At 26.7% G+C, this 27827-nt stretch overlaps 1 protein-coding gene across 7 annotated transcripts; it reads left to right on the forward strand.

The window, feature by feature from the left end:
* Nucleotides 1–1287: 1287 nt before the first annotated feature.
* On the forward strand, nt 1288–27548 carry LOC135926576 (alkaline phosphatase-like). Of its 7 annotated transcripts, none has more exons than XM_065462501.1 (11): nt 1289–1449; nt 1691–1950; nt 11793–11967; nt 14798–15015; nt 15873–16089; nt 16347–16482; nt 18501–18625; nt 19364–19507; nt 21026–21235; nt 25594–25740; nt 26651–27548. In XM_065462501.1, the coding sequence occupies exons 1-11, from the start codon at nt 1344–1346 to the stop codon at nt 26845–26847; spliced, it is 1935 nt and encodes a 644-aa protein (XP_065318573.1). In that variant the 5' UTR covers nt 1289–1343; the 3' UTR covers nt 26848–27548. The 7 variants fall into 7 exon arrangements, with proteins under 7 accessions (XP_065318575.1, XP_065318573.1, XP_065318574.1 ...); XM_065462502.1 differs by having other exon boundaries at nt 1291–1449; nt 16347–16464; XM_065462498.1 differs by having other exon boundaries at nt 1292–1449; nt 16320–16482.
* The last annotated feature ends 279 nt before the right edge of the window (nt 27549–27827 follow it).

Consider the following 27827-nt stretch of genomic DNA (forward strand, 5'->3'; position numbering starts at 1 on the left):
AATAGGTAAAAATATAAATTGTAAACTTTTTAAATTAAGATTTCTGTGAAGATTTATCATAGAAAGTGAAAATTGTCTTAATCATTAGGGAACCTTCTCGCAACGTTGAGACAAAGCTAGGATGACTCGGGTAAACCTTAAAAACCACCACTAAACAGAGAAGGAGGAAAAGTAAACAAAAATATATATTGTAAACATGTTTAATTGAACTTCAGTGAAGATATATACTATAGAAAAGTGGCAATTATTATAATCCTTATTAATAAAATTTTGGAAGTATTAAATTGATTTAGTAAATTTTTAATTTTTTAACCAGTTTTAAATCTTTTTACTTTTTTTTTAGTATATTTCCTAAAACCGAATTAATTATTTAGTGGGATAATCGAAAAATCTATATTTTTGCTTAAACTATTTGATATTTGCCACTGTTTTTTTTTTGTAAAAAAAGAGTAGATGCATTATATATACACTTTATTTATGTTATTGGATCAGTTTTTATATTATATTATATATTTCAAGATGAATGTTTAATGTTACTACTATGACAATGATGAAAGATGACTATTATGTAACATCTTGTAAAATTTAAATGTCTCTTATCCTTTAATTTTTATCAAAAATTGGAAGGAAAAGAATGTTAAGTTCAGCTATCAATTTTACGAACTCAATTTTGCAACTTGTGCGTTATATTATCACAGATTTGTTTTTTGGGGAAAAAAATTTCCACATTTAAAACTATAAAACTTAAATTATAAATGAGTGAATTGATGGATTATATTTTGAAAAGTTCTCATTTAGGATTGGAAGCAGGTCCAAAAATAAAATGCCAGAATAAATTCTAAATAAGAAAAAAAATTTAAATTTTTTTAAAATTCAGATCGTAGTGTCACTGGATGGGAGGGGGGTATAGGGGCTCAAACCCCACTAAAAAATTTGAAGAGCCCTCTGAAAATTATTTATTTTTAGAATATCTTTATAAAAAAGGAAGGTAAAAGAAATGGTAATTTTGAATATATTTCCTAAAAATTTTTCATGACAAATTTTTCGAAAATAATTTTTAAAGTTTTTTAATTTTTTTTTAAACATATCCTTGATTTTATAATACAATCATATGCATTTTTACAAGATTTGATCTTTATATCAAGGTCCATTATATTCCTTAACATGTGTCCAAAAAAGTATTATAATATGGCCTTCTAGTTAAATTAATTAAAAAATATCAAACGCTAATTATATTTTTCGGCCAAAAAATTGTTGTCTTAATTTCAATACATAAATAATAGGTAATCTCTTTTCTAAATATTTTTTAAAAAAAATCCAGAAATTTAAAAAAAGTAGCCAAAATGTCAGTTTTTTTTAGTGACAGCAAGTATTTTCCAAAATGTGCCTTAATCTTATTATTATCATTCTTCTTTCATATATTAGGTGAGATTACGGTTCCAGGAGAAAGTATATAATAATTACTAAATATATAAAATAATTATAATAATATAATAAAATATAGTTATATATATATAAATGATTTTAAATTCATTTTGGCAAAATGCAATGAGATATTGATATTGGGGAAAAAAGAAAGGGGGGGGGGGTGGTTGTTGAATATATAAATGTTATAATCTATCAGGGTTTATATCAATTTTACTTTTGTAATTGCATTATATAATTATTTATTAAAATTTTATTGTCAAAGACGACGCATTTTGGTACGACAAGGCTTACAAAAGTATTCAGCGAGCAGAAATATTGCGAGGGACACGATGCGGAAAAGAAAAATTATGGCATAATTTTAATTATAAGGCAATGGCCAAAAATGTCATATTATTCGTGGGTGATGGTATGGGAATGACTACCATAGCCGCTTCTCGTATACTGAAAGGTCAAAAGATAAATAAGACTGGAGAAGAGACTTACTTGATATGGGAAAATTTTCCCAACGTCGCCTTTTCCAGGGTAGTAAATATGATATTAACAATTAAATTTTAATTTTGGTTTTTTCCGAATTAAATTATACTTTTTTTTTCATCTTTCTTTAAATTTATAATGTTGTAAGCCAAATTATTTATAGGAAAATAGACCAGGTGTTAGTTACTACTTACTATAGTTACTTAATTGCTCTACTTTTAGACTTTTTCAGCTAATTTTTAACGGGTTAAACCTAGTTTTTAGTTGAAAACTATGACTTCCCTATTTTTTTTTGTTGTTGAAAATATAACCAAAATTTGGAGAAGGAAAAAGTAATACGCCTCAATGCTTAGCTAATTATTCAGTATAGGCCTGTAAATTGAGCCTAATTAGATATATTTTATACAATTGCTCCACTATGCTCTTTAGGATAAATGGCAAGGAATAGGTCTAGATTCTTTTAAATATAGTAAAAGGCAAATGATGAATAAAAGTTTATAAAAAAGGAAAACTTTCAAATTTTTTTTCCATGAGAAAATAATATTTTTGGAAAGAAATAATAATAAATTATTTTTTGTTTGGAATTTGGGGTATTTGTATTAAATTAATTAATTAAATTTATCCTCGTAAATGTAAACTTTGAGGGATGGAAAAATAACCGGTTCTTTATAGCCAGTGCTCTTCTTTTCGATCATTGACTTATAATATAGTTTTTGAAAAACGTAGTGAATGCTGGGTTGGTCTTTTGATGACGGGCTTAAAGCTAGCTTGGACCCAACCGGTATTCAACATCACAACTAAAATGGGCGCAAAATTATTATTTTAAACACCTAACTTGTCACCTTTAGACGTGTCTCCCACAAAATTTCACTCTCAAGAAAGAGCCATAGACATTTCCCACCAATATTATATATGATAAACCGGTGTAATTTTAGAGTTTTATCACATTGTATTATTTGTAATAAATCTCTTGTGAATATAATATATATTTTAAATAAAAATAAGCATCTCCTAATCTCAAACCATTTTTCAGAATATATATTTTTAAATCTGTATATTTATATTAATAGATCTTCTAATAACATAAGCAATATGCTCGTATGTTTAATAACCATGGAAAAAAACCTCTTTTTTTATCACCTTCAAAAATCAAAAAAAAAAAATTATTATGGTATCACCGTTTAAAATAGTTTTCTATTATCTCTGCTAAAAAAATTTAAAAATGCTATTTACGAGGTTTTTTAATTGGGACTGACGATATTTTCTTTTATCTTTAGAGAATCGATAATTTTTTAAGTTAAAAGCTAGAGGCAATACCCAGCTCCAGCCTCGAATTTCTCCTCTCGGCAGAACAATTTATAATCTCTATCGTTTCCCGTCTAGGATGTAACATGGTAACACCATCTAGTTGTGTTGACTATGATAAATTAATAGAGAATAAAGGATGCCACCCATTTCATTGCAAATATTTTTGCGGACTCCAACTTCGCCACAAAGCAATCAACAACATCCTACTACAAACTTTTAAAAAAGCTAACATACCAATTACTCTCGAACCAGTTGGTAGCCATAACGACAGTTCTAAATGCCCAGGTGGTAATAATTTAATACCCAGACTAATAGACTTCCGTTAGCTTGGGATTAACTCGTATTGATTTCTCAGCGATATCAAACAATTCACACTTTGCCCTAACCCTCGCCGAAACATTACATTTTCATGCCCATATTTACCAACACCTAAGGTATCTTTTGGGACAAGGCTTTTCAGTTAATCAAAAGCCTCGGGGAAAAAATAACTCCACACAGCGGAGATCCAAATGTGGGGTTTTATCTATGACAGAGAATCTCCTTAGAGACCTTTTTTTATTAATTTATTAAGTTTCTTTTTTTGTAATCCTTTTTAAAATATTTTTAATCATATTTTTTAGAAATAATTTTTTTTAAACATCTCTCTCATTTTTTATTCGAGTTGTAAATAGGTATATCACATATCTTTTTTAAATTGAAATTTATCTGAATAACCCTACATAGTTAGCGCGAATTAGCAGCAAAATATATAAAAAACACAAAAATGCGGCATATTTTGTATACTGTCACACTAATTATGTATGCAGGATAACCCCTCATTCATACTTAGCGTGAATCTGCAGCGGATAATATAATAATACAGCTATTTTGTATAGTTCGTCGTTAATTCGTGCTAACTATGAATGAAGGGTAATTTGGTTTTCAAATTATCTTTTTTTACCACCACCCCATAACCCCCAAAATTAAAAAAAATTATTGTTTTTAAAAAACTATTATTTTTTTAAAAACAATTATTTTTTTTATTTTTTAAAAATTATAAACATATGTCGTATTTGGATATGGAATCATGTGGGAATCGGAATCCCCACGTTTTATTCGGTATCCTTTTTTTAAATATTTTTTTTAAAAATATTTAAAAAATATTCCGAATCCCCATGAAAAAAAAAATATATAAATACTTTTTCTTCTCTTTTTTACGCACCATATAATTAAGAGGCCAAAATAAGGGATTTAAAAAGAGAACTAAAAAAAAAGTAAATAGTATAAAATTAAGGCATATAATAAATGAAGAAGGGATGAGGTTAAGACATTTTTGTTTTAAAAAATATTAAAATATATTACTTTTTCTTCTCTTTTTTCGCAGCTGGCACAATATAATTAAAATGCCAATAAAGGGATTTAATAAGAGAAAAATTAAGAAATATAATGAAGGAAAAGGGATGGTTAAGACTTTTTTGTTTTAAAAAATATACTTATAAAAAATCCGAATTATTGCAACAATTATTCAATGCAATATGGCATTTCGTTGAACATTTAAGCAGCCGAACATTTGTAACGGTTCAGTTTGGTTACGGTTCAGTATATAAAAAATTATAATGGTTACGTTTTGGTTACGGTTCTTAAGAAGAAATTTATATAAAGGTTCCGTTCGGTTCAGCTAATTATAAAGGTTTATGAAGGTTCATTACGGTTAGAAATTTTTTTTTTATTGAAGCAACACCATCTTCCAATTTATTTTTATTATAAACATCTATGAATTATATATAAAAAAATATATAAGTTCAAAATAACTCATTTTTATATATATTATTTGAACTTATAAGTAATATATTTTCAAGTATATATGGATTCCTTTTTGTTCTATGTGACGATAACACAAAAAGCCCTTTCTACAGAAACTTGTGTTGCGGGAACCGCCAGTACTATAAAAGCACGTTTATATAATTCTAGATATTCAAATTATTTCCATTTCTAAAATATAAGATTCTTTTTACTCCTTCAAAAAATAATTATATCGGTTCGGTTACGGTTCAGATATTTATAACAAAAATAAATTTTTTAAAAAAATTATTTAAGGGGATTCGGAATCTTATTTTAAAAAAAAACAATTAAATTATATTTTTTTGCCGCCTTGCTGGCACCAGTTATTTTTTAGAGATATTTAAGGGTTTGACTAAACTGCAAATGCTAAGGTAAACCGCAAATTTATAGGTAAAATTTTTTGATATATATTCTATTAATTGGAATAAGTTCATTTTCTTATGATATGTATAACTTATAAAAATTATATTATTAGATATAATCAATAAAAAATGAATAGATATTAATAGTTGTATTTCCTTTTATCCCATAATAAATAGTTTAAATCCTTTAATAAAAAAAATTAAAAATAATTATAATTACATTTTAAATTTCAATAATATTAAATCCGCATGTTGGCGTATTATTATTTTAAGAAAAAAATCAGAGACCTGCAGAGGTACCATTTGCACGGCCCGGCCCGGTTTTAAATTTTTTAGGCCCGGCCTGGCCCGCATATTTTTTAAAAAAAATTTTTACGGCCCGGCCCGGATTTAAAAATTTAAGGCCTGGCCCGGATATTTTTTAAAATTATATTCGACCTGGTATATACAAAAATTCACCTATGAGGTATTTTACCATATTTTTCAGCGAGTATTATCACTTATTATTTAAAAAATGCATGTAAAAAGCTAATATTTTGAGAATATTATATTGAATTTATAAAAATTATAAAACTGTTATTTATAAAAATGGATATTTTGAGCATATACTATATTTTATATTGCATTTATAAAAATAAAACTAATATTCATAAAAATGGTAATAATAGTTGTCATATACTATATTTTATATTACATTTAAAAAAAATAAAACTAATATTTAATTTATAAAATTAGGAAAATATTTTGAGAATATAATATATTGTATTTAATTTACTATTTAATTTATAAAATAAAAATAAATCGCTATTTAAAAAAATGCATGTATAATAAATAGTATTTTGAAAATATAATCTAATTGCACAATATTAATATAATTTATTTTATAATATAAATTTTTAACAAAAGAAGATAATTGTATTATATAATATTGTAAAAAAAAATAAAGAAAAATGTTGGATTAAAAACTTTCATGACTCAAGGTAATTATAATAAATGAAAATAAATATTTGACAGTTTGCAAAGTAAAAAACCAGCATGATTGACGAAACCCTATACTCAAGAAAGATATTAAAAATTCACAAATTATCATGAAGAAAGAGAAGCATATCTACCTTTTCAGGTTGAAGATTACTTCTTCTTTCTTCAAGAATTCTCCCAGTAGTGGAAAAATTCCGCTCACAGCTTCCCTTGAAGCAGGAATTGCCAATACCCGTTTTGCCAATTTTGCTAAAATAGGAAATTCGCTTTGATGAGCCGCCCACCACTCTAACAAATTATCCACCTTAAATGTTACATCTATTTTTTTATTTATGTAATTATAATATTCATCATCGGGTATTGACATATTACCAGAATTACCATCCCCCATTTGTCATAAAACGATTCAGTTTGTTTAACAACAGTCGTAATTTGACTGGTCGATTATATTTCATTTACTTCCTGAGCTTCTTGTAATTCAATATAATCTTTTATATAGTTTGCCGTCATCTTGCGATCTGTCCCTGACAACATACGTAATTGCTTGAATTTGGGACAGAGAAAAAGAGAAATAAAATGATACTTGTGCAAAACAAATTTTTCAATTAAAAAATGCTTTATATTAAGTAAAATCAATTTTATTTCTCCTTTTTCGCTTTGAAAGGTATTACAAACTTCAAGAAGTGATATTCCTTTATTTGATTGTTTTGGTAAAATATATTCTAAAAATTTAGATATGAATTATAAAAAAATTTATTAATAATACTTGAATATTGGGGCATATTTAAGATATTCCTTTTTTTGATTGTTTTGGTAAAATATGTTGTAAAAATTTAGATATGAATTATAAAAAAATATATTAATACTTTGAATAAATTTGCAGGAAATTAATAATTAGATCGATCTGTGGGTGTTAGGTAGTGTTAACCATCACCCAATATTATATTAATCATAACTATAATATAATATAATCTTATAACCATTAACTCATAATGTAAAAATTTTTATAAAAAATATTAAGGCCCGGCCCGGGTTTAACAATTTTAGGCCCGGCCCGGATATATTTAAAAAAAAAATTTTAAGGCCCGGCCCGGATATGTTTAAAAAAAATTGGTCTCTGAAAAAAATTACAATTTTTTTTTGTTTTATATTTTAAAATCATATTATATTATAATTTAAAAAGGTGTTTGACGTGTTTTATATGTTTGACTAAACTGCAAATGCCAAGGTAAATTGCAAATGCTTAGGTAAAATTTTTTGACATATTCTCTATATTAATTGGAGTGAGTTCATTTTCTTATGATATGAATAACTTATAAAAATATTATTAGATATAATCAATAATAAATGAATAGACATTAATAGTTGTATTTTCTTTTATCTCATATTAAATAGTTTAAATCTATTAATATAATTATCTTAAAAAAAGAATTATAATATTATTTTATATTACAATAATATAGCGTATAATTATTTGATTTTTTTTTATGAAATAATAATACGCTAACTTGCAGATTTAATATTGATGAAATTTAAAATGTAATTATAATTATTTTTAATTTAATTATACTAAAGGATTTAAACTCTTTATTATGAGATAAAAGGAAATACAACTATTAATGTCTATTCATTTATTATTGAATATATCTAAGAAAATAATTTTTTATAAGTTATTTATAGAATAAGAAAATGAACTCGCTCCAATGAAGAGAGAATATAACAATATTTTTTACCTAAGCATTTGTAGTTTACCTTGGCATTTGCAGTTTACCTTGGCATTTTTAGTTTAGTCAAACCGGATATTTAATATGTATTACTTTTATGCTTTAAATCATTAAATACTCGAAGGCAATATTTTGTTTCACACCCGAAAATTCACGGTGTTTTTAAATTTTTCAAAACTTTAATGCGATAATTTTTTATACTTTTTTGAATTTATTCTATTTATTTCTTTAATTCCATAATCCATAATAACAAAAATAAATACATATTATAAATCCAAAATTTTTACTTAGAAAAAGAAGAATGTCTATTTTTTTTATTTCAATTGTGTACGCCTTTCCTCTAATAGGCGATTGGCTACAGAAAATATCCTTTCACTAGAAGCCGAATTTGCCAGGGCTGACAAAATTTTACTCTCTAATTTTCTCAAAAAAGGAAATAAATTTTCCTGCTTCCAAAACTTCAAAATATTGCCATTGTTATTTGTTTTATTTTTAAAAATTTTATTTTGATAATATTGATATTGGTATAATTTTTTAAAAAATGATAAAACACTAAAATATTAAAACTATATAAAAATATATAAAATTACTAAATATAAATATATATTGGCCCTTAGCCTTTTATAAAAACATTTTGATAAACTCAACTTAAAATTTGTTCGTTGTTATAAATAATTTAGTTTTAACAATCTCTAAATGAGTCTGACCTTATTTGGCTCAACCTAAAGATACATAGTATTTTTCCTTATTCATAATTGATTTGTAAAAACGGCTAACGCAATATTACATCCAGAAAAAAAAAACCATTATATTTTTTATATACTGAACCGTAACCAAACTCAACCGTTATAAATGTTCGGGTCCCTGCTTAAATGTTCAATGAAATGCCATATTGCATTGAATAATTGTTGCAATAATTCGGATTTTTTATAAATATATTTTTTAAAACAAAAAAGTCTCAACCTCATCCCTTTTCATTCATTATATGCCTTAATTTTATACTATTTACTTTTTTTAAATTCTCTTTTTAAATCCCTTATTTTGGCCTTTTAATTATATGGTGCCAGCCGCAAAAAAAGAGAAGAAAAAGTAATTATATTATTTTATTTTTTATTAATGGGGATTCGGAATATTTTTTAAATATTTTTGGGATTCCGAATCCCACATGATTCCATTTCCCAATACGACATATATATTTAAAATAACATGTAAACTATTTGTAAAATAAAATTTATATAAAAACTATATTAAATAAAATAATAATTAAACATTTAATTAGGTATGATCAACGGTGCTTATAGACCCATGTATGGATAATTATTTTTTTTTAAAACAATTATTTTTTTTAAAAACAATTAATTTTTTTAAAAACAATTATCTTTTTTAAAAACAATTTTTTTTTTTTAAATTCAATTTTTTTTATTAAAATTCATATACAAATATGATAAAATATTATTTAAAAATTAATAAAATATGTCATATATCAGTTTAAGTTAAAAAAAAGATTGATACATTTTATAAAAAGAAAAAAAAACATTTAAAAAAAAAGAAGAAAAATATCAAATGGCGAGGTCGGGTCATGATGTTTTAAATATTTGATAATTAGATCTAATTATAGATGGGGCGATTTCTGCTTGAGTTTGTAAAATGGAGAAAGGTATGATTTTTTATTGATTTGGATATTATTTGAATAAATCTAAAGCCGCTTGTCCAAAGCAGGCTGATGTAGCTGCTATGGGAACAAAATGGTTATCACACATTAGGTGTGAGTATTTTATATTTTTTTAGAGATTCGGCTCTGTTGGGGATCATGGGAATTATTAGATGGAGCCATGGGATCAATGCAGGTAAAATCTCACATTAAAGGCTTTCCTATGAAAAAAGGTACAACGGTTTTCCCGTCAGGGCGTTTTTTATCTAAAAAGGATGTAGGTTCTAAAATATAGGGAAAATTGACTTTATTTAAAAAAGAAGCTATTATTTCATTCATTTTATAATGTCGGCTGACTTTTATTTAATAATATAATTTATATTATTAAATATCTATTAAATGAACTAAAAAGAATGAGCAACATATATAAAGATCAAGAAATCATAAAATTCAAAAATATTTTGATTCGGAGAAAAACTTTAAGGTATTTAGACGTAACTGATTTTTGAATAATAATTGAAAATTCGATATTTAAGACTCAACCTAAGGCACGCCGTAGTTTTTATTTTGTCTATAACTTGTTTTATCTATTAATTAGAATAGAAAAACTGATTGATGAATTAATAATGACTAATCATGCCTTACATATAGTTCATTGCTTCTATAATCTTCCTTATAACATGTCAATCTAACAATTTATTTTTATTTTTCCAGTGATTTTTTTCTTTAAGCTAACTACCAAACGGGTTGAAGCACTAAAAAGTATGAAATACGCACTAATTATTGACATAAATATCAGCGATAATGCTTATCTTTATTGACTTTACCCTTAAGGTATGATATTATAGTTTGCTTTTGGTTCGTAATTCGGTTAATTCTTTTGTGGCTGGCAAAATTGATTTAAGAATTAATAAGTAAGCGCTAAATATTAACGGACACCAGATAGTTATAACTTATATATTATCATTTCTAGCATGATGCTAATTTTGAAATTTCTTACCAATATTTATTTTCCCCTTTAAACCATCTACCAAACAGAATAAAACAATAACGGTTCTAATAAGGCCCTATAATAGTTTGTTTTAAGTTTCAGATTTTTCTAAAAACTTCTAACTTCACGTTTAAAGCATGACTTCGTAGTTTTCATTTTGTTTATAACTCAGTTCTTCTTGTGGTTATATTTTTTATTGAGTAATTATAAGTACCTGTCAGGTATTAAATTATATCCCATGACAGATATATAGTTTTTTAAAAATATTTTAAATTCTAACATAATGCCAATTTTTTTCTTACTTTACCAAAAGGAATAAATGAATTTACAATTGAGCACTAAACATTGATAAGATTTTCAGAATGTCTTTAAATAGTAATGTTGGCCAAAATTTTGTTATTAATAATTTTTTCATTATGTTAGCTACTATACTTGTTAAAGTCAGACGTTAATAAAGCCAAAATATTGGCATATTTTAGAATTAGTACTTCCAATTGTTCCAACTATAACGGAGATGATATAAAGATAGCCACGGCGGAAAATAAATAAATATATAATATCTTTTTTAGGAGGGGCCCATCTCCGGATGAAAAAAGTTTTAAAAATTTTACCCCCCCCACCCCCCCCCCCCACTTGTCCCATGAATAAGTCCTGGCTACGCCACTGATCCCAACCCCAAACCATATCTCTCAAACCTATCATTAACCATAGTCCATATATCTGTAACCTTTAATCCTACTTGTTTAACTTAAAGTTTATTTCATTCAATTAAAAGATTTCTTTGAGTTGGGTTATTATCGCAAACCCTATACCAAGAAAAAGAGAAAAGAAAGGATGAAAATAAAGTAAATATAGCTTTTCTTTAGCCACATAATGTTATTTTTCAATCTAATTAGCACGTTATGATGACACTATGCTTTTGAATAAAATAAATTCACTATATGTGTTTGAAAAAGTTCACTATTTGACTAAAAAAAGTTATAAAAAGGGGCCAACGCAGTCTAAGCTCTAGAAAAATAAAATCATTTTCTGAAAAATATAACATATTATATAAGACTTACAACACTGATCACCAAGTATCAGATTCAGCCGGCACTGCTACAGCTATTCTTTGCGGAGTTAAAACAAAGATGAGGGTCATTGGCATAAATGATTCTTGCACGGTTAGACAATGTGATTCGGTTGAGGTTTCAAGGATTAAATGTTTATCGGATTGGTTCATCACTCAAGGTTTTGTTTTATTTTCACCTCCTTTTTTGAAATGGTATATATTTTTTTTTATAATATAAGAGGAATTACTTTAGGGGAGAAATATAATTGAAATTTAATTTTTATAAGAATTATATGTTGATTATTCCTTTTTAGGATATCTAAAATTTATATTAAAAATGGTGTCATATACTCAATACCAAGTTCCATCCACCAAAGCCTTGTACACCCCCCCCCCCTTCCCCCGGCCGGCTAATGACTTTACCCTTCTGAAAATTTTTACCACTATTTCCATAATTCTTCCCACTGTCCTCCCTGAAAATGATTTCTTAGTCCTAATTAACTCATATATACACTAGCATTGGAATCCCAAATAATAATTATATTATTAATATAAGATAATCAAGAAATATAATGACAATTGCATCATAAAAACATGATAATTAATATAGCAAATATATAATGTTTGTATAACTTGTATAATGAAAAGCTTAGATGCTTACAGTGTTTTAAACGCTACTTTTAAAAGTAGCGCGCTATCGCTACCGCTATTTTATAAAAAAAGTAGCGCGCTATCGCTACCGCTATTTTATAAAAAAAGGTAGCGCGCTATCGCTACCGCTATCGTTTTCAAATGAGTAGCGCGCTATTAGCTACTTTTGAAAAAAAGTAGCTAAAGCTACTTTTTACGCTACTTTGATTTTTTTTTAAATATTTTTTTTTACTTAACTTTATTTCCACAAATAAAATATTGATATAAAAACATGACTATAATTTGTTACATATATATATATAATTTATTTATTATTGCACTTTAATAATAATAACATTTCGGTACTGTCATCCTCAAGTCTAGAGCGACGATCAGAAAGTATAAGCTTTGCCATACTAAATAATCGTTCAGCACTAGCACTTGAGGGCAACGCAGTTAAACAAACTTTTTATATGAAAATAATCATCAAAAATATTTAAATTAGTATTTTTAGATTTAAAAAAAGCATCTAGAGGTTCAATAATATTATTATTATTATTATTTATTTCAAAAAAATCGTCTATGGAAGGCTGCGGTTTCGATCTTGCTATAGTATCGTGGTTAGGCATGCCATTTTTTAACGTTACCGTCAGCCTATCAAGTTGCCTTTTAGATTCAGTCAAATTAACTATGGCCAATTTAACTTGAAACTAGGATGAATGATAGCAGCTATTACATTATCATCATCATACAGATCTGGAAATCTAATTTATTTCATCCTCTTCCTGTTCTCCATCTTCAATATTTTTGTCAGGAATATTACTAGTATTGTTATTATTATTATCTTCCCCAAATATTCTATATTATTTATATCATATTATAAAAAAATTATAATAAATTTAAAACCTGAAGGTTTTCAGGAAATTAGACCCATTATCCGTAATCATCTTACAAACCTTGTTTTGAATTTTGTAAGACCTATGGATTTCTGCAATAATATTGGCTAGAATGTCATAAGTCTGACAGCCAATTATTCTCTTTAGAGCTAATGCTAGAGATTTTCGTTTAAGATTTTTAGGATCAATCCAATGTGCAGTTACTCCTAAATAAGCTCTAAAAATATGACATATTATAAATCAGAAAATAAACATTTTTACCTTCTATTGTGAGTCCAGCAATCTGCCGTTGTACAGACGTAGGAGACATCTGATAGATTTAATATCAAAGATTCTTTCATTTCCTTAAAGTTCTCCAAAATTCTTGCCATAAATGTCTGCCGGCAAAATATCTTGGTCCGTGGAGAAAAAGTGTTTATCATCTTTATAAAAGAATCATTATCCACCAAGGATAATAATTGAACTGTATCTATTATAAAGTTCATAATGACTTTGTCAGCCAATTTTTGGGATACACCAGGTGTTTATGAATCCAAATTGGTTAATTTTGTTTGTAAAATTTGATTTGGAAGTGGGTTTATCTTCTTCCATTACCCCAAAACTTTTGAGATATTTTTCAATCTCTTTATAATTTGAAGTGTGTACAGTCTAAAATTATAAAATACTTAGAATAAAAATTATGTAGGAGATAAGTACATAAAAATGATTGAAATAACTATTTTAAAATGTTTTAAATAATTTAGATAAAATTTATGAATATATAAAAAAAATGATTGGTTTTTGATTTTAATTTATTTTAAAAATTAAAGATTAGCCTACACATTGATATTAAATTTGTTTAATATATTACCTTTTATAGTTTTTTCAAATTAAAGCTGCTCGTATGATTTGAAGAGATAATTTTGCGGCACATCTTGCACCGAAACCGATATCCAGTATTAATTTTTTCTTCAAGGTTAAAGTATTTCTTGAATTTTGGGAAAGGATCATCTATATTTTGCTCATTTTCCAAAGAAATTTCAATATCTTCAACAATCTCACACATCACAAGATTTATAATGCTTAATATAAAATGTAATGAAATATAAAATAAGATAAAAGCAAGGACATACCAAAAACGGAATTTCAAAAATAAATTTAATGAATGCGCGAAATATAAATTAAATACAGATTGCTATTTAACAACTGTTTATATCTAATATATAACAATAATGTATATTTTTAAATATAAATTTAAATTTCAAAATTAAATTAAATAAAAGGATTATAATTTTAGATTTTATAAAAAATATATTTTAATAATTTTTAGATGTATTTATTATGTAAAATTGAAAGTAGCGAGCTACCGCTATCGCTATTTTTTAAAAAAAGTAGCGCGCTATTTTAACAACACTGGATGCTTATCTTTTTTTTAAAAAAACTTTTATTTTGCAAACTCTACTTTGAATAATAAATAAATTATAGTTGTCATTATTATAAAAAGGGAAGTCTGTGGGACTCATAACCAATACCCGGATAACTCATGCTACTCCTGGTTCACTCTATGCCAAATCAGCCGACAGGAAATTGGAAGGGTACAAAGATTTTGCAACTTATAAAGTTAATAGGACGCCTGAGATGATAAAAAAACAAAATTGCATGGATATTGCTTGGCAATTAGTTAATAGATTTCCAGGGAACGCTTTAAAGGTCCTTAATAAAGTTCAAATATAGTTCCATTCCATTCCATTCCATTTCATTCCTTTCCTTTCCTTTCCTTTCCTTTCCTTTCCTTTCCTTTCCTTTCCTTTCCTTTCCTTTCCTTCTTTCCTTTCCTTTCCTTTCCTTTCCTTTCCTTTCCTTTTCCTTTCCTTTCCTTCTCAAATGGGGAATAATACCTTTATATGTCCTCTTCTTTGTGTGATTTAAATAAAATATTATAACCTACTTTTTTTTTTAAATTTTGTAACCCAACCAGAATATGGTGCCTAGTTTCCCAATAACTAAAATTTAAGATTTTTTTTAATTGTATATAAATATTCTGCAAACAAATAAAAAATATTAGACTCTTGATTTTTTAAAAATATCAATTTATTGCCCAAACTGGAATCATATTATATTCTAAATTTAAGCCCGACCCGAATCTTTTTTTAAAATATTAAACCCGATCCAGCCCGAACTTTTGCCGATCTCTAATTGTAAGTATAATTATTAAAATGTTTTTAATTACTTTAAGTTAAGAAGACAAACAGCAGAAGTTCACTGCCTCGATGACTAAAATATGATAGGATTTAATTATGAAATAGATATTGCCGTATGTGGACTAAGAGGGTATCTCCTCCTGAATTAATTCCCTAAATAATTTACGCAATTGCATCACCATCATCACCCCGGCCCTATCCCCACGTGTTGAGTTAGAGAGCCCTTGAAATAATTTAATATTATTGTTTTAATAAAGTGAATTTTAAAAATAATCATTACCTTTTGAACATTTTTTATAAAAATATTTTAGCTAATCATATAAACAAATTGCCTTGAGCTTTTTATTTTAGAAATCTAGCAATCAATACTTTATTCAGGTAATAATGGGAGGCGGTTGGAGGAAATTCTTACTCGAAAACCAAACATTAAATGACATTTACGATTTGAGCGGTCATGCTAGGCAAGGAGGTATGGTAACTGAAGATGTTCTAGGCGATATTGATAGGTCAGTAAAAAATATTTGTCAAGATCAAGGAGGCTCAGATATAAATATCAATTCGGAGATCTCTAGCAATATCAATTGCACCCCAACAAGTGAATATTTTATGAAATTTATGATAAGTAATTATTACTAATACAATATTACACGAAGCATATAAGATTTAAGAATGAGAGTTACCAATGGGACTTAACGTTTTAAAAAGGTGATATTTTTTTAATATACTCAAACGTGTTTCTAGTAAATATAAATGGAAATAAATAAGTAAAAAATGATGAATCCAATTATCTCTAAATATAAAATAAAATCTAAAATTACCACAAAGTGAATCTACCTCCCCCTCATTCAACAGATAATACGTGTCACGGCTGCGCTGAAACAGGAAATACTCTTATAGATGAATCGGGGCGGGAAAGGAGATCGCTTTTCAAGCCTGACATAGAGAATACGGGGAAAATGGCTGGCGAAAGGTTTATATTACAGTGTAGGTATATATACCTATTATCTTTGATAAAATTTGAAAATTTCCCTCTAAACTTTTTCACTTGTCCGATTACATCTAAAACGATCATTATAATCCTGTATTATGTTAAAAAGAATTAAATAAAAGTTGCATATATATTTATGTCAAAAAAAAGAATGATTCCAAATAAAAAATCAGAGTAGAAACTTATAGCCAAATTAAATGTTATGTAAGCCTGAAGATTTATTCATAAATGGCAGAAAGGTTTGGACATCTGTTTTCCATACTTCGATATATAATATTATTTTGGCTAAAATCTTAATTGGGTCGTTTTTTAAAAAAAAATCGACCCGAATCGGGCTTTTTAAAAATCCTAACAAAGATGCTATAAAAAATTTAATTGAAAATAAATTTTCACCATATATGCATCACATTTTGAAATTTATTTCAATTTCCGTTAAAAAAATTTCAGCTATTCGAAGTAATTTTTAACTAAAATCACTGGAAAAAGGACATTGTAGCAAATATTCTTACGGATGAGCCAATTTGTCCTATCTCATTGATCCAAATATGCCACCCAGTATAATCTGGAAATTTATATTAAGATATGATCTGTGCCCAAACGTTGAGATTAAGGATAATGGCTACCAATTTCAGTGGTCACAAATGATTTTTCTAAATTAAACTATTCAAAAGTTAAATGAGATCGTTTATAATCCAAGAGACGTTATCCTCATTGGCAATAATTTATATTAATTTTATTTTTATAAGATATAGAAATAAAGAGTTTAATTAAAAAATAAAATCTAAAAGCAAGATTAATTTTTTCCAAATTTGAATGAAAATGAAATAAAATAATTTTTGAAACTATTATTTTGGTTTTAATAATAAATTTTATTTTATATTCAATTTTTGGGAATTTTTTTTTTAAAACTAGCTCCCTAATCAAATTTTAGCGTCACTCTACATGCATTACGTTAACTTGTACATAATTGCAGAACGAATTCTAACTTGGTACCATAACACTGAAAAAGAGTTAAATTCAGATGTCCTAAAAATTAAGTATTGAGTAGGCAATTTTTCAGAAATGGGCTAATAATTATAATACAATATTTATTTTTGTTTATGAACTCCCCTCATTTTTAGGAGGTGCCTTTAATAGGTCAATAATAATAACTATGATTTTAATCTACAATATTATATTTTGTTGATCGAAGGAATAAATTAAAATATTATTTAATATAGATAATTCGAATATATATTATGATATCTGGGCTATTGACTGATTTAGCAAAATTATTTATGTTTGGACAATAACCTTTCCAACTTGGATTTTAAAGGTTCCAGCTAATTTACAAGTTGAGCGACATATCGAGTATTTTACAAAGAAATAGTTTATAAAACAAAACAAAATATGCATTGTTAATCCATAGCATGATAAGTTGAATATTAATTTCGAAAGGTTTTAATGTTTTAAGGTTGCATTCAAAACCTGTTTTAAAAATTCCAAAACCTAATAATAAAGTTTTGAAAATTTCACCAATAGCTTTGGTCGTCTTTTTATTTTCTATTAAAAAGACTTATTTTGTGTTTTTCGCTATAGTTTTGAAAGTTTTAGAGTTGAATTTTTTGATATTTTCAACACAGCCTAAAAAAGGGGAAAAAATATTTTAAAGTATTTTTTTAAAAATCTTAACAAAATATGAAACCACGCCGTTGAGAACCTAAATTTATGAAATATGATTTTATGACTATTATATATCATAATACTATTGAATAAGGTTACCTTATTTAAACTTAATAACATTGTTTTTGTTTTTTGTTCTGTTTGATCCAATAGTTGTTAATTAAACATTTCCCTTACATTAAAAAAAAATTTGATTTAGCCTGAAAAAAAAACAAATATGAGAATTTAAGTAAATTTACCCATTTATCTTTAATGCTAGATAAGAATATAGCCAGCAATTTATGGTATTTTTATTTGTACCATTATATTATATAAATATATATACTTTGACATTATGCAAAAAAATAAATAAATAGGAAGGATACCAATTTGATAAAAGATTGGATCAATTTGAGGAAATCTAAAGGTGATAAGTATAGATTTGTGGCTGATAAATTTCAATTGAATGCCGTTTCCGTCCGAGATACCGATTACTTGATGGGTAAATAAGATAATCATTGAAATTTTTTAATAGATTTAAATATTCATCAAGACAATTTGATATTACTTATAATATATTTTTAAATTTTGTTAAAATCCCATTCGACCACATAATTTAGCAATATTATTTTACAACATATTTTTCGTGAAGGGGAGGAGGTTTAGCAAATTTTCCTTATAAATATTATCGACAATGCGCGTAATCAGAAAATATGTGCATTGCTTAAGTCATGTTTAGTATCTTAAAATTTAAATTTATAGGGTAGGTAATCTTCGTCTGCTGGTGGAAAAATCTGATTTTCACATTTAAAAAAATGCGCTAAATAAATAAAACCAATTGTTGAGTATGTTTTTTAAATTTGAAAATCGAACTTTGCCCAAAATGAATTCCAGTATTATATGGCATAAAATACCTATTCCATAAATTTCGGAACAACTAGGTCATAAACTTTTGTATTATTTTTAATTTGCACTCTGGGAAAAAATACATGGATTACGCACATTGCCGGTAAAATATTAAAACTTACTATATATTAATTTTAAAAATAGGATATTAAAGCTCGTGTTAGGATAGCAAAATTATAGGTAAAGCTCGTTTTTATAAGGAAAATAGAAAGAAAGTAAGGTTTAAAAAAATATAAAATCTAAATGAACCAAATGAGAAATGACATTCAATCCCCTTCATTATTGTATGAATTAGTCAGAAAAAATTTTAAAACTTTATAAACAACACTCTAAGGCTTATTTGCCCATGACCATTTAACTTACGGATTGAAGAGAGCTCCAGGAAATGGAGACAAAGAGCCCACTTTAGCAGAAATGGTTATGAAAGCAATGGACGTGTTGGAAAATGATCCCAATGGTTATTTTTTGCTTGTAGAAGGTTGGTAATTATCATGATATAAATGCTAATAAATGCAACGTCATTCATAATATAAAAGAGAAAATTTTAAAATTTACTAATATAGTACATATTTTATAACAGTATGTCCGTTTAACAGTTTAATTATTTAACTTGATTATAAAGCAAAGAAAGTAGATTTAAACTATCAGAGGATTTTCCTAAGTGGGGGGGGGGGAATTAAAAAATTACTAGGGGCTTCGCTCTCAGACCCCATTTTAGGCGGGCCTTCGCCCCACTTTTGCCCGGCCCTCGTTCGGGTTACCTTAGACTATATATAGTAATAAAATGTTTTTACAAGATAGGTGGTTAATTTTAATAAAAAATAAGTCAGGAACAAATATGAAATATATTTTTATTAGCTTATATAAAATATAATAAATTACTTGTATATTCATTAAAAGCATGGTAATAATTTATTCCAAACAAGTATAAGAAATTTATTTATAAAAAGTAAGTAGGCATATAGTTGAGACTCCTATATTATATAGAATTAGTTACAAAATACTAGGTAAAATTCCACTTTTGCAGACATATTTGACAGTTAGAGAATATATTACAGTTAATATTTTAACAAATTTACTTTTTAATGCTCTTGATAATAAATATAGCAACAATTTGCATTCAATTATTTAACGCCATCTAGATATTTTAAATAAAATATGATATTAAAAAATAATCATCATATTATTCATTCCACAATGTCTTTAAAAGATATTTTCTGATGTCCTTATCAATATTTTATAGTTTTCTGTAAAATATATAATTCGCTATATTGGTAAAAATTACTTGATTGTCATATGATAATTGATAAAATTATATATACTGTAAATCTACGACATATAATATTCCACTGTTTGTATTGTGCTTTAATTTTTTTATTTAATTTATGATTTAATTTTATCAATAGTTTTATAATTATATTTTACTTTTATTAAGATAAATAAATTAAAATTACTCACTTTATAATAAATTATATTTGATATATTATATTATTTAGTAATTTTATGGATCTATTATTAATAATTATAATACATTTCACTTTTGTCCTAAGACTTATCTTTGGCTTATATTCCATTTCTTAAAAAGCATTTTTGGTTCACTTTTTTTATATATAAATGCTTTTTCCAAAAATGTATAAATTATGATGAATAGTTTTATAAAAAACTTTTACATTCTTTCTTTCAAATTATTGTTTAAGATATATGCATACATTTTTGGGGGTCAAGGAGTGAGGGGAGGACTATGGGGGATATTTTTTATTAGCTTAAAATAATATTCACAAAAAGGATGAATTTATGAAGGGGGAGGGGTTCCCTTGTCCCACCTTGGCTACGCCTATGGGCCTCATAATATATCTTAGTCCATTCTAGTAAGAAGTTCTGTCACAATAATTTGAAATAAATAAAAATTCAAGAAAGCAATTTTAACAATATTGTATAATATAATGGCAAACAAATTATGAATGCCTCCACAATATTTAAAAACTTAATTTTTTAGGAGGAAAGATAGATATAGCTCATCATGAAGGGAAAGCTAGATTGGCATTAGAAGAAACAGTTTTGTTGGATGTAGTAGTAGAGAAAGTATACGCCAGAATAGCAAAAGATGATCAAGATGCCCCCAACGAGACACTTCTAATAGTGACCGCTGATCATTCACACGTGTTCAATTTAGGAGGTTATCCAGTTAGAGGAAACCCCATATTCGGTGATTGATAAATATAATATGTATAGCATGCAGACTGAGAATCAGAACTATGAGCCTCGAACTCTCAACCCTTTTTAAAAAATTTAGGATTCAGAATTTTTTTTCTAATCATTTTCATTAAGTTACCTAAAACCTCTTTGAAAAATTTCAAAAGTTTTAAAACTTTAAGGAAATGTAATTGTAAATTTTTTAAAATTTTACAAATATGTTTTGGCCATGTTTATATTTTTCTATTAAAAAAAAATATTCGCTTCTTCGATAAAATCTATAAAGTTTTCGAATTAAATTTTTTAAAAGTTTTGATCACATTCCTTTTTTTTTAAAAATAAATCATGAATTAATTTATATCATTTTGTTTAAAATTTTCTATTTAAATTTTTTTACCACCATTTTTTTAAATTTTACTTTTAAAATCCAAAATATAATAGTATTATCATATTATTATGGTTAATTATTTTTATGATGAATAATAATAAATAATCAAAACAGGAATTTTGTTATATTTTTTCTGTACTCTTGAACCCTCTTTATGGATTTTTAACTGCCTACTTTCTATTTATAATGAGAATTCATATTCCTGTTTTAACCTAAATTTATTAAATTAGTGGGCATCTTGAGCCGAATAAAAATGAAATATTTTATCAATAATCAAATTAGGTGCATGCTGATACGTTTGGGTACTGCATAATTTATATAATTATAGTAAATTTTAGAAACCCTTTTTAGCCATCACATTTTCAAAACCAGGAAATTTCTTACCGGGGTCGGACTATATTCAATATTTCAATTAACCCTGTATAAATATCAAGATATAAAATCTAATAGGAATTCAGATAAACCATTAAGATCACCATTATATCACTTGGAACACTAAATTTTTTTTTAGCTCAATTGCCTTTCCAGTTTATTGGTATTTTTTAGATTATTCTTCAAAGTGAAATTTTATCCATCTTAATGTTATTTTTTCTTTATTTTATTGTTTTATTAATTTTTTTAAGCAGGATTACTTACCTACAAGTATTATATATTGTATAACTTACAATATAATACCAGTATGATATATTTTAATATCAAAAAACCATAACGTCTATTGATAACAGTTTCCCTTTTGGTTTTTGGTATTGTGTTCTATATTTTCCATATACACTGTGTTCCAATTGAACTGACACCCTTCATGTTTTAGCAATAAATTTCTCAATTCTAAAATTAATTCATTAAAATTTTATAAATTGTAAGAGGAATAAATTATCAATGCTTTCTGTAAATTTTATCAAATTCTATTAGCAGGGTTCATTGCACATTCAAAGTTGGATAAACAAAATTTGAACTTTCCAACAATAGAAATTAATTTTTTTTGATCTAAATTTTACAATTTGACAAAAATATAAAAAACATTTAAAATTAATTTGAGTCAAATGATGTGCTAGCAATTTATTGGCTGCAACTTGTTTTTTCTTCAAACATCTTTTCATTCGTGAACAGGGTTGCCAGGTCAAAATTTCCAAATTGCAGGAGAAATTTGGTATTGTAGAAATATAAAAATAGCTAAAAAAAATAATTTGCGGGCCGGAATTGTGAATTAGTTTAGTTAACCCCCTATTACTTCTTATAATTTCTTTATATAAATATTAACAAAGTCGGTAACGTTTTATAATTTCAGAATAGGTAATATTTTTTAAATTAACTACTTTATAGTGGAGTTAATTTATTTGTATTATATATAAAAGAAAATAATTTGAATCTCCTCAAACAAGACATCAATGTCTATCGGTATTTTTAATATATATTAAATTACAAAAACCATCAATTGATGGTTTCTGCTCCAAGGTAATAATATCTATACATTTGTAAATCGAGTTATTGTGATTGCAAATATTCAAAAATTGTCTTAATAGAAATATTTGCTTCATTTAAAAATACATTAATTAGAGTAATATTTGAACATTTTAATATGATATTTTCAGCAATAGCCACATAAAATTATTGTTAATTTTTAACTGTAAAGATGAACACAGCTGAAGAATAATTTTATGAATTTAAAAAAAATTCTTCTGATTGCAACTGCATATAAATATCATATATTATCCTATATGTGAAATTATTCCTAAATATGCCTATGCCATTTTATTATCGAAAAAATTTTTCAAAATATTAGGACAGCTTTTATGATCTTTATTTAAGAAATATTTTTTAAAGGTTAGTAAAGTTTTAAAATTCTATCGATGGTGGGTATTAATGATAACCACCTGATAAGAACATGCCGACCAAGACCAACTCTTTTAATTCATTAACTCTTTTAGTTGATGAACTAAATTCGTTAAAACATTTTATTATAATTATTTCGACATTCACAGATAATACATTCATTGCCTTGCAAGAATTATGTAATATATGGTATATACCGCTAATTGGCATTAAGTCAACATTGGCTGCCTCAATTCTGTAAATACACTCTGGGTTTTAAAATTATGGAGGCATTATCAGCACAGAGTTGACATGCAACTCATTGATAATCTCAAATGCTATATTTACCATATGGTTAGCTATGTCTATTTAATAGTTTTATTGATGCGCCCTTATTTTTATTGAAATAGCGGAGGAAGGGAAATGTTTTAATATTTCCCTTATTAGATGCATTTGTTATAATTGCATATAGATGTCCATCTTTCAAATCGTCAAGAATTGACCTCCTGGATTTAGGTCCTAAAACATTGGTGATAGCCTTGCTCATTTTTGTTCTACCACAAGTAATTCACTTATCTTAGAGTCGTTAAATATTATGGAGAAAAGATTCCACCCACATTGTGATGATAAGTAGCTCTGTGAATGTTGTACTACATGATAAGTGTATACCATTTCCGTAACTCTAGTTGCATCTGTATTATTTCTTATTTTGGAGCATATTTTTGTATTGCAATAGATGTAGATACACTCCCCTGCATTGATTATAATAAAAATAATAATTGATTGAACTATAATCAATAAAATAATTATCATTGAAATAAGTACAATATTACCTTATTATGTATTTAAAGGTGATACGTGATAATTAAGCGCCTGGCCCTATAACTTTTATACACACACACATGAAAATGACAAAATATGAATGAATGATGTTGATTTATTATTGGATAAAAATAAAACATATGATTGGAGTAAGGATAGAAAGAAATACAAACTAGACATGTTTTTTGAATAAATATTTAAAATTTATTTTAAAAATATAAAAATAATCAATTACTGTTTCTCAAAATTATTATTATATTAAAAACGTTAAAATACTAAAAAAAAATTGAGCGGGAGAAATTAAAAAATTGTGGTAGATTTTTGCGGTAGATTTCCAATTGCGGTAGTTTTGCGAGAGTGAGATGTCTGCGTGTAAACTAAAAATTTGCGGGAGTCTCCCGCTGATGAGGGGGGGACCTGACAACTCTGTTTGTAAATCATATGGGGAGACCTAGCAACCCTGTTCGTGAATCATATGAAATGAACTACCCTCTGAGGTTATTTTCATAGAAGTTCGAATTGGCAAAATTCTAGGCTTGTTTCATTTTAAAATATTTCAGCTGAAGCTCATAGGTATTCCGATGCACCGAACTGAAGTTTGCCAAAGGTCAGTTTCCCGGAATACGTGATAAATTGTTCTATGGGCGGCAAATCGGTCTTCTTGGCTCAATACGAAAATTTCATAAAATACAAGCTGTGCGTGGTCTGCCACCACCATCCTGTTTTTCTGCTGATCCATAGCATCAACCTTTGCAATCAATCGATTCAAGGCTGCGATAAACCAGTTTCTGCTTAGAAATTTCTTCAAAATGTTTTTAGCTCTAATGTTTTATTTTGTCTTAAAGTTTTAGTCAAACTCAAGTCATCTTTACAGAAAACTATTATTTTTTTATTATCCTCTGCTTATATGTAAAGTTTAAAATATAAAAAAAATTTACATGATGGTAAATTCGAACCTTCCTTGCCCAACTTTGTATATGCAGACCTTTGGGCCCTGTTGAAAGAATTTAATGAAATTTGCAAAAAGTATTGATAATTTATCTCTCTTAATTACTATAATTTTTTTGAATAATTTAGAAATGACAAATTTATTGGCAAAGCAAAAAGGTTATCAGTTTAATTGGAACACATTGTAGATATAACTAACATAACATTATATTTTTGAAAGATATAGGGCATGAAAAAATGTTTAATAATAAGAGAAAACAAAATCATATTTTTACATATAATTAAAAAGAATGGTTTTAAAATGGATTGAATAATCCATATTCCAGGTATTTATATAAATTAATTAAACAATATAGATCGAAAAATACCGATTCATTTGTCTGTAAAATTATTAATATAACAAGGATTCAACAGGGAATATCCTGAAAAGCCTTACGATCTGTCGAATGTTGATAATCTACCTTATACTTCTCTAGTTTATGGAAACGGTCCGGGTGGAGTTGACCCTAAAAAGATGAAGCACAGAGAGGATTTAACGAACGTGGATACAGGTTTAATTAGTTTATTTTAACTTTATATTGTATAATTGTTAGAATCATAGGCATAGATACATTTCTTATTTTCCCCCTTAATTATTATTTTGCCTTTTTAAAAATATGCCTGCATATCAATATTCAGCTCCGTAAAATTGGCCAATCGATTAAAGCGCCAATTTTAAAATCTATTACAATATCAGTGCTTTATTAAAGCCATGACAAATAAAGACTTTAATCAGTAGACTAGAATAAAGAAAGAAAGTATGATCGAAAAACAAAATTTGGACTAACTTTACGATGAAAAATCGACCAAAAGCCCTTATTCTGAAAACTATTAGCTATTACTTAATTTACCACTCAAAAAGTAAGTATCATATCCAATAAATGAGCTATTTGGAAGAGTTCCCTTGTAGTGTCTTTAGGAAGTGTTTAATTTTTCAAAAAAAATTTGGATATTTTATTTAAAAATATAATTGCTTAAGATTTTATGAGAAATTGAAAAATAAGTTTTATTTATTCATATATTTAAAAAAAAAATCACGAACTATTAAATTGAAGAAAGTCCTGATAGAATTTTATAAAAATAGAAGAAATTTGAAGTTTCTAAGGAGAGTTTTATCAATTTAAAAATTAAAAATAAATTGTGAAATCAAATTTTGTCCCTATCTTCATGGTGAGATTAAACCTCAACCCCCCCTTTCATTTTTATCTCAATGTCATAAAAGCATTTACATAATTTTCCTCTATAATATTTTCAACATGGAGGATGGAGCAAACCCCATCTTATCTACATCACTGAGAGACCATGTATTATATAAAAAGGATATTTAATTTTGGGGAATTATGTATAAAAAGAAAAAATATAATTTAATGCCGGATATTTCTTGATTTTTCCATCCTAATAATTTTATCTCTAATAATATAGCCGATCCAGATTACTTAGCTCAAGCCGCTGTCCCCTTGATACAAGAAACGCATGGGGGAGAAGATGTTCCTATATATGCCACAGGTCCAGGAAGCCACTTAGTCTATGGAGTGCAAGAACAAAATTATATCGCTCATTTAATAGGTTACAGCAGCTGTGTTGGGCCTTACGCTAACGAAAGATGTAGGAAATGCTAAAACCTCCCTCAAAAATTCTGACTCTTTAATTCTAATAACACATTAAATTTACAAATTAACACCCCCCCCCCTATCCTCCTTCAAGAAAAAAATAACAAGTAAATTATTTCTTTAGACCTAATTTTTATGATAAATTTTATGCTTCATTTCTTTTATATAACTTATCTCATCTCATTTTATTAATTATTGCATTTTAACCTTTCAAATAATACTTAATATCGAAATAGTAACTCATATTTTCTTATCTTTACCTTCGATAGAAGTTTTAGTTTTTTTTAATGCAGCCCATCAGAAATATTATATTTTAATATTGTGATTTTTTCATGTATGGGTTTGAATTTTGATTTGAAACCCATTCCAACGATTCATATTATAAAATTGAATATTTTAATCTTAATATTATTCACCACCTAGCGTAACCACGAAGATAGAACGTTTAGAGACCAGACACGTACAAATTTTTCTACCCCCCCCCCCCTCAAAAAAATTCCCGCAAATAGTGTTTTTTCGCACTTTTTAATTATTTATCCCATAACTATTTTTTTCGTCCGAAAATTCTTTATTGAAACTCCTCTCACAAATATATTAAAATTGGTAGTTATTTTTCAAATTATTCTGGCCATCATGACACATGAGTTATACATCATGTAAATATTGTTTTTTGATAGAATATATTGTAAATCGTTATGAACATGGGTTAAATAAACATTTTAGCATTTCATCGTTGTCACATTTTCACCAGCTCATGCCAATTTGTGTTGTTAAACGGCAAAAATGATAAGCATAGGATGGATAATCCTATGAGGTTGGGAAATTGCTAACTCAGTATTTTACCCAGAATAATATTGCCTAAACCTCGAGATTTCGATATCATATGTCTATACCTTTGTTCATTCTATGAGCAAAATCTTCAAACTTGCGTAATATTTTCTGGATGAAGGTTTTTAAAACGGCTCAAAACGAGCCGTTTAAAAACACTT

This window comes from Gordionus sp. m RMFG-2023, chromosome 3, assembly GCF_954871325.1.
Source record: "Gordionus sp. m RMFG-2023 chromosome 3, tfGorSpeb1-WG-v2, whole genome shotgun sequence".
NCBI classification, from domain to species: domain Eukaryota; kingdom Metazoa; phylum Nematomorpha; class Gordioida; order Chordodea; family Parachordodidae; genus Gordionus; species Gordionus sp. m RMFG-2023.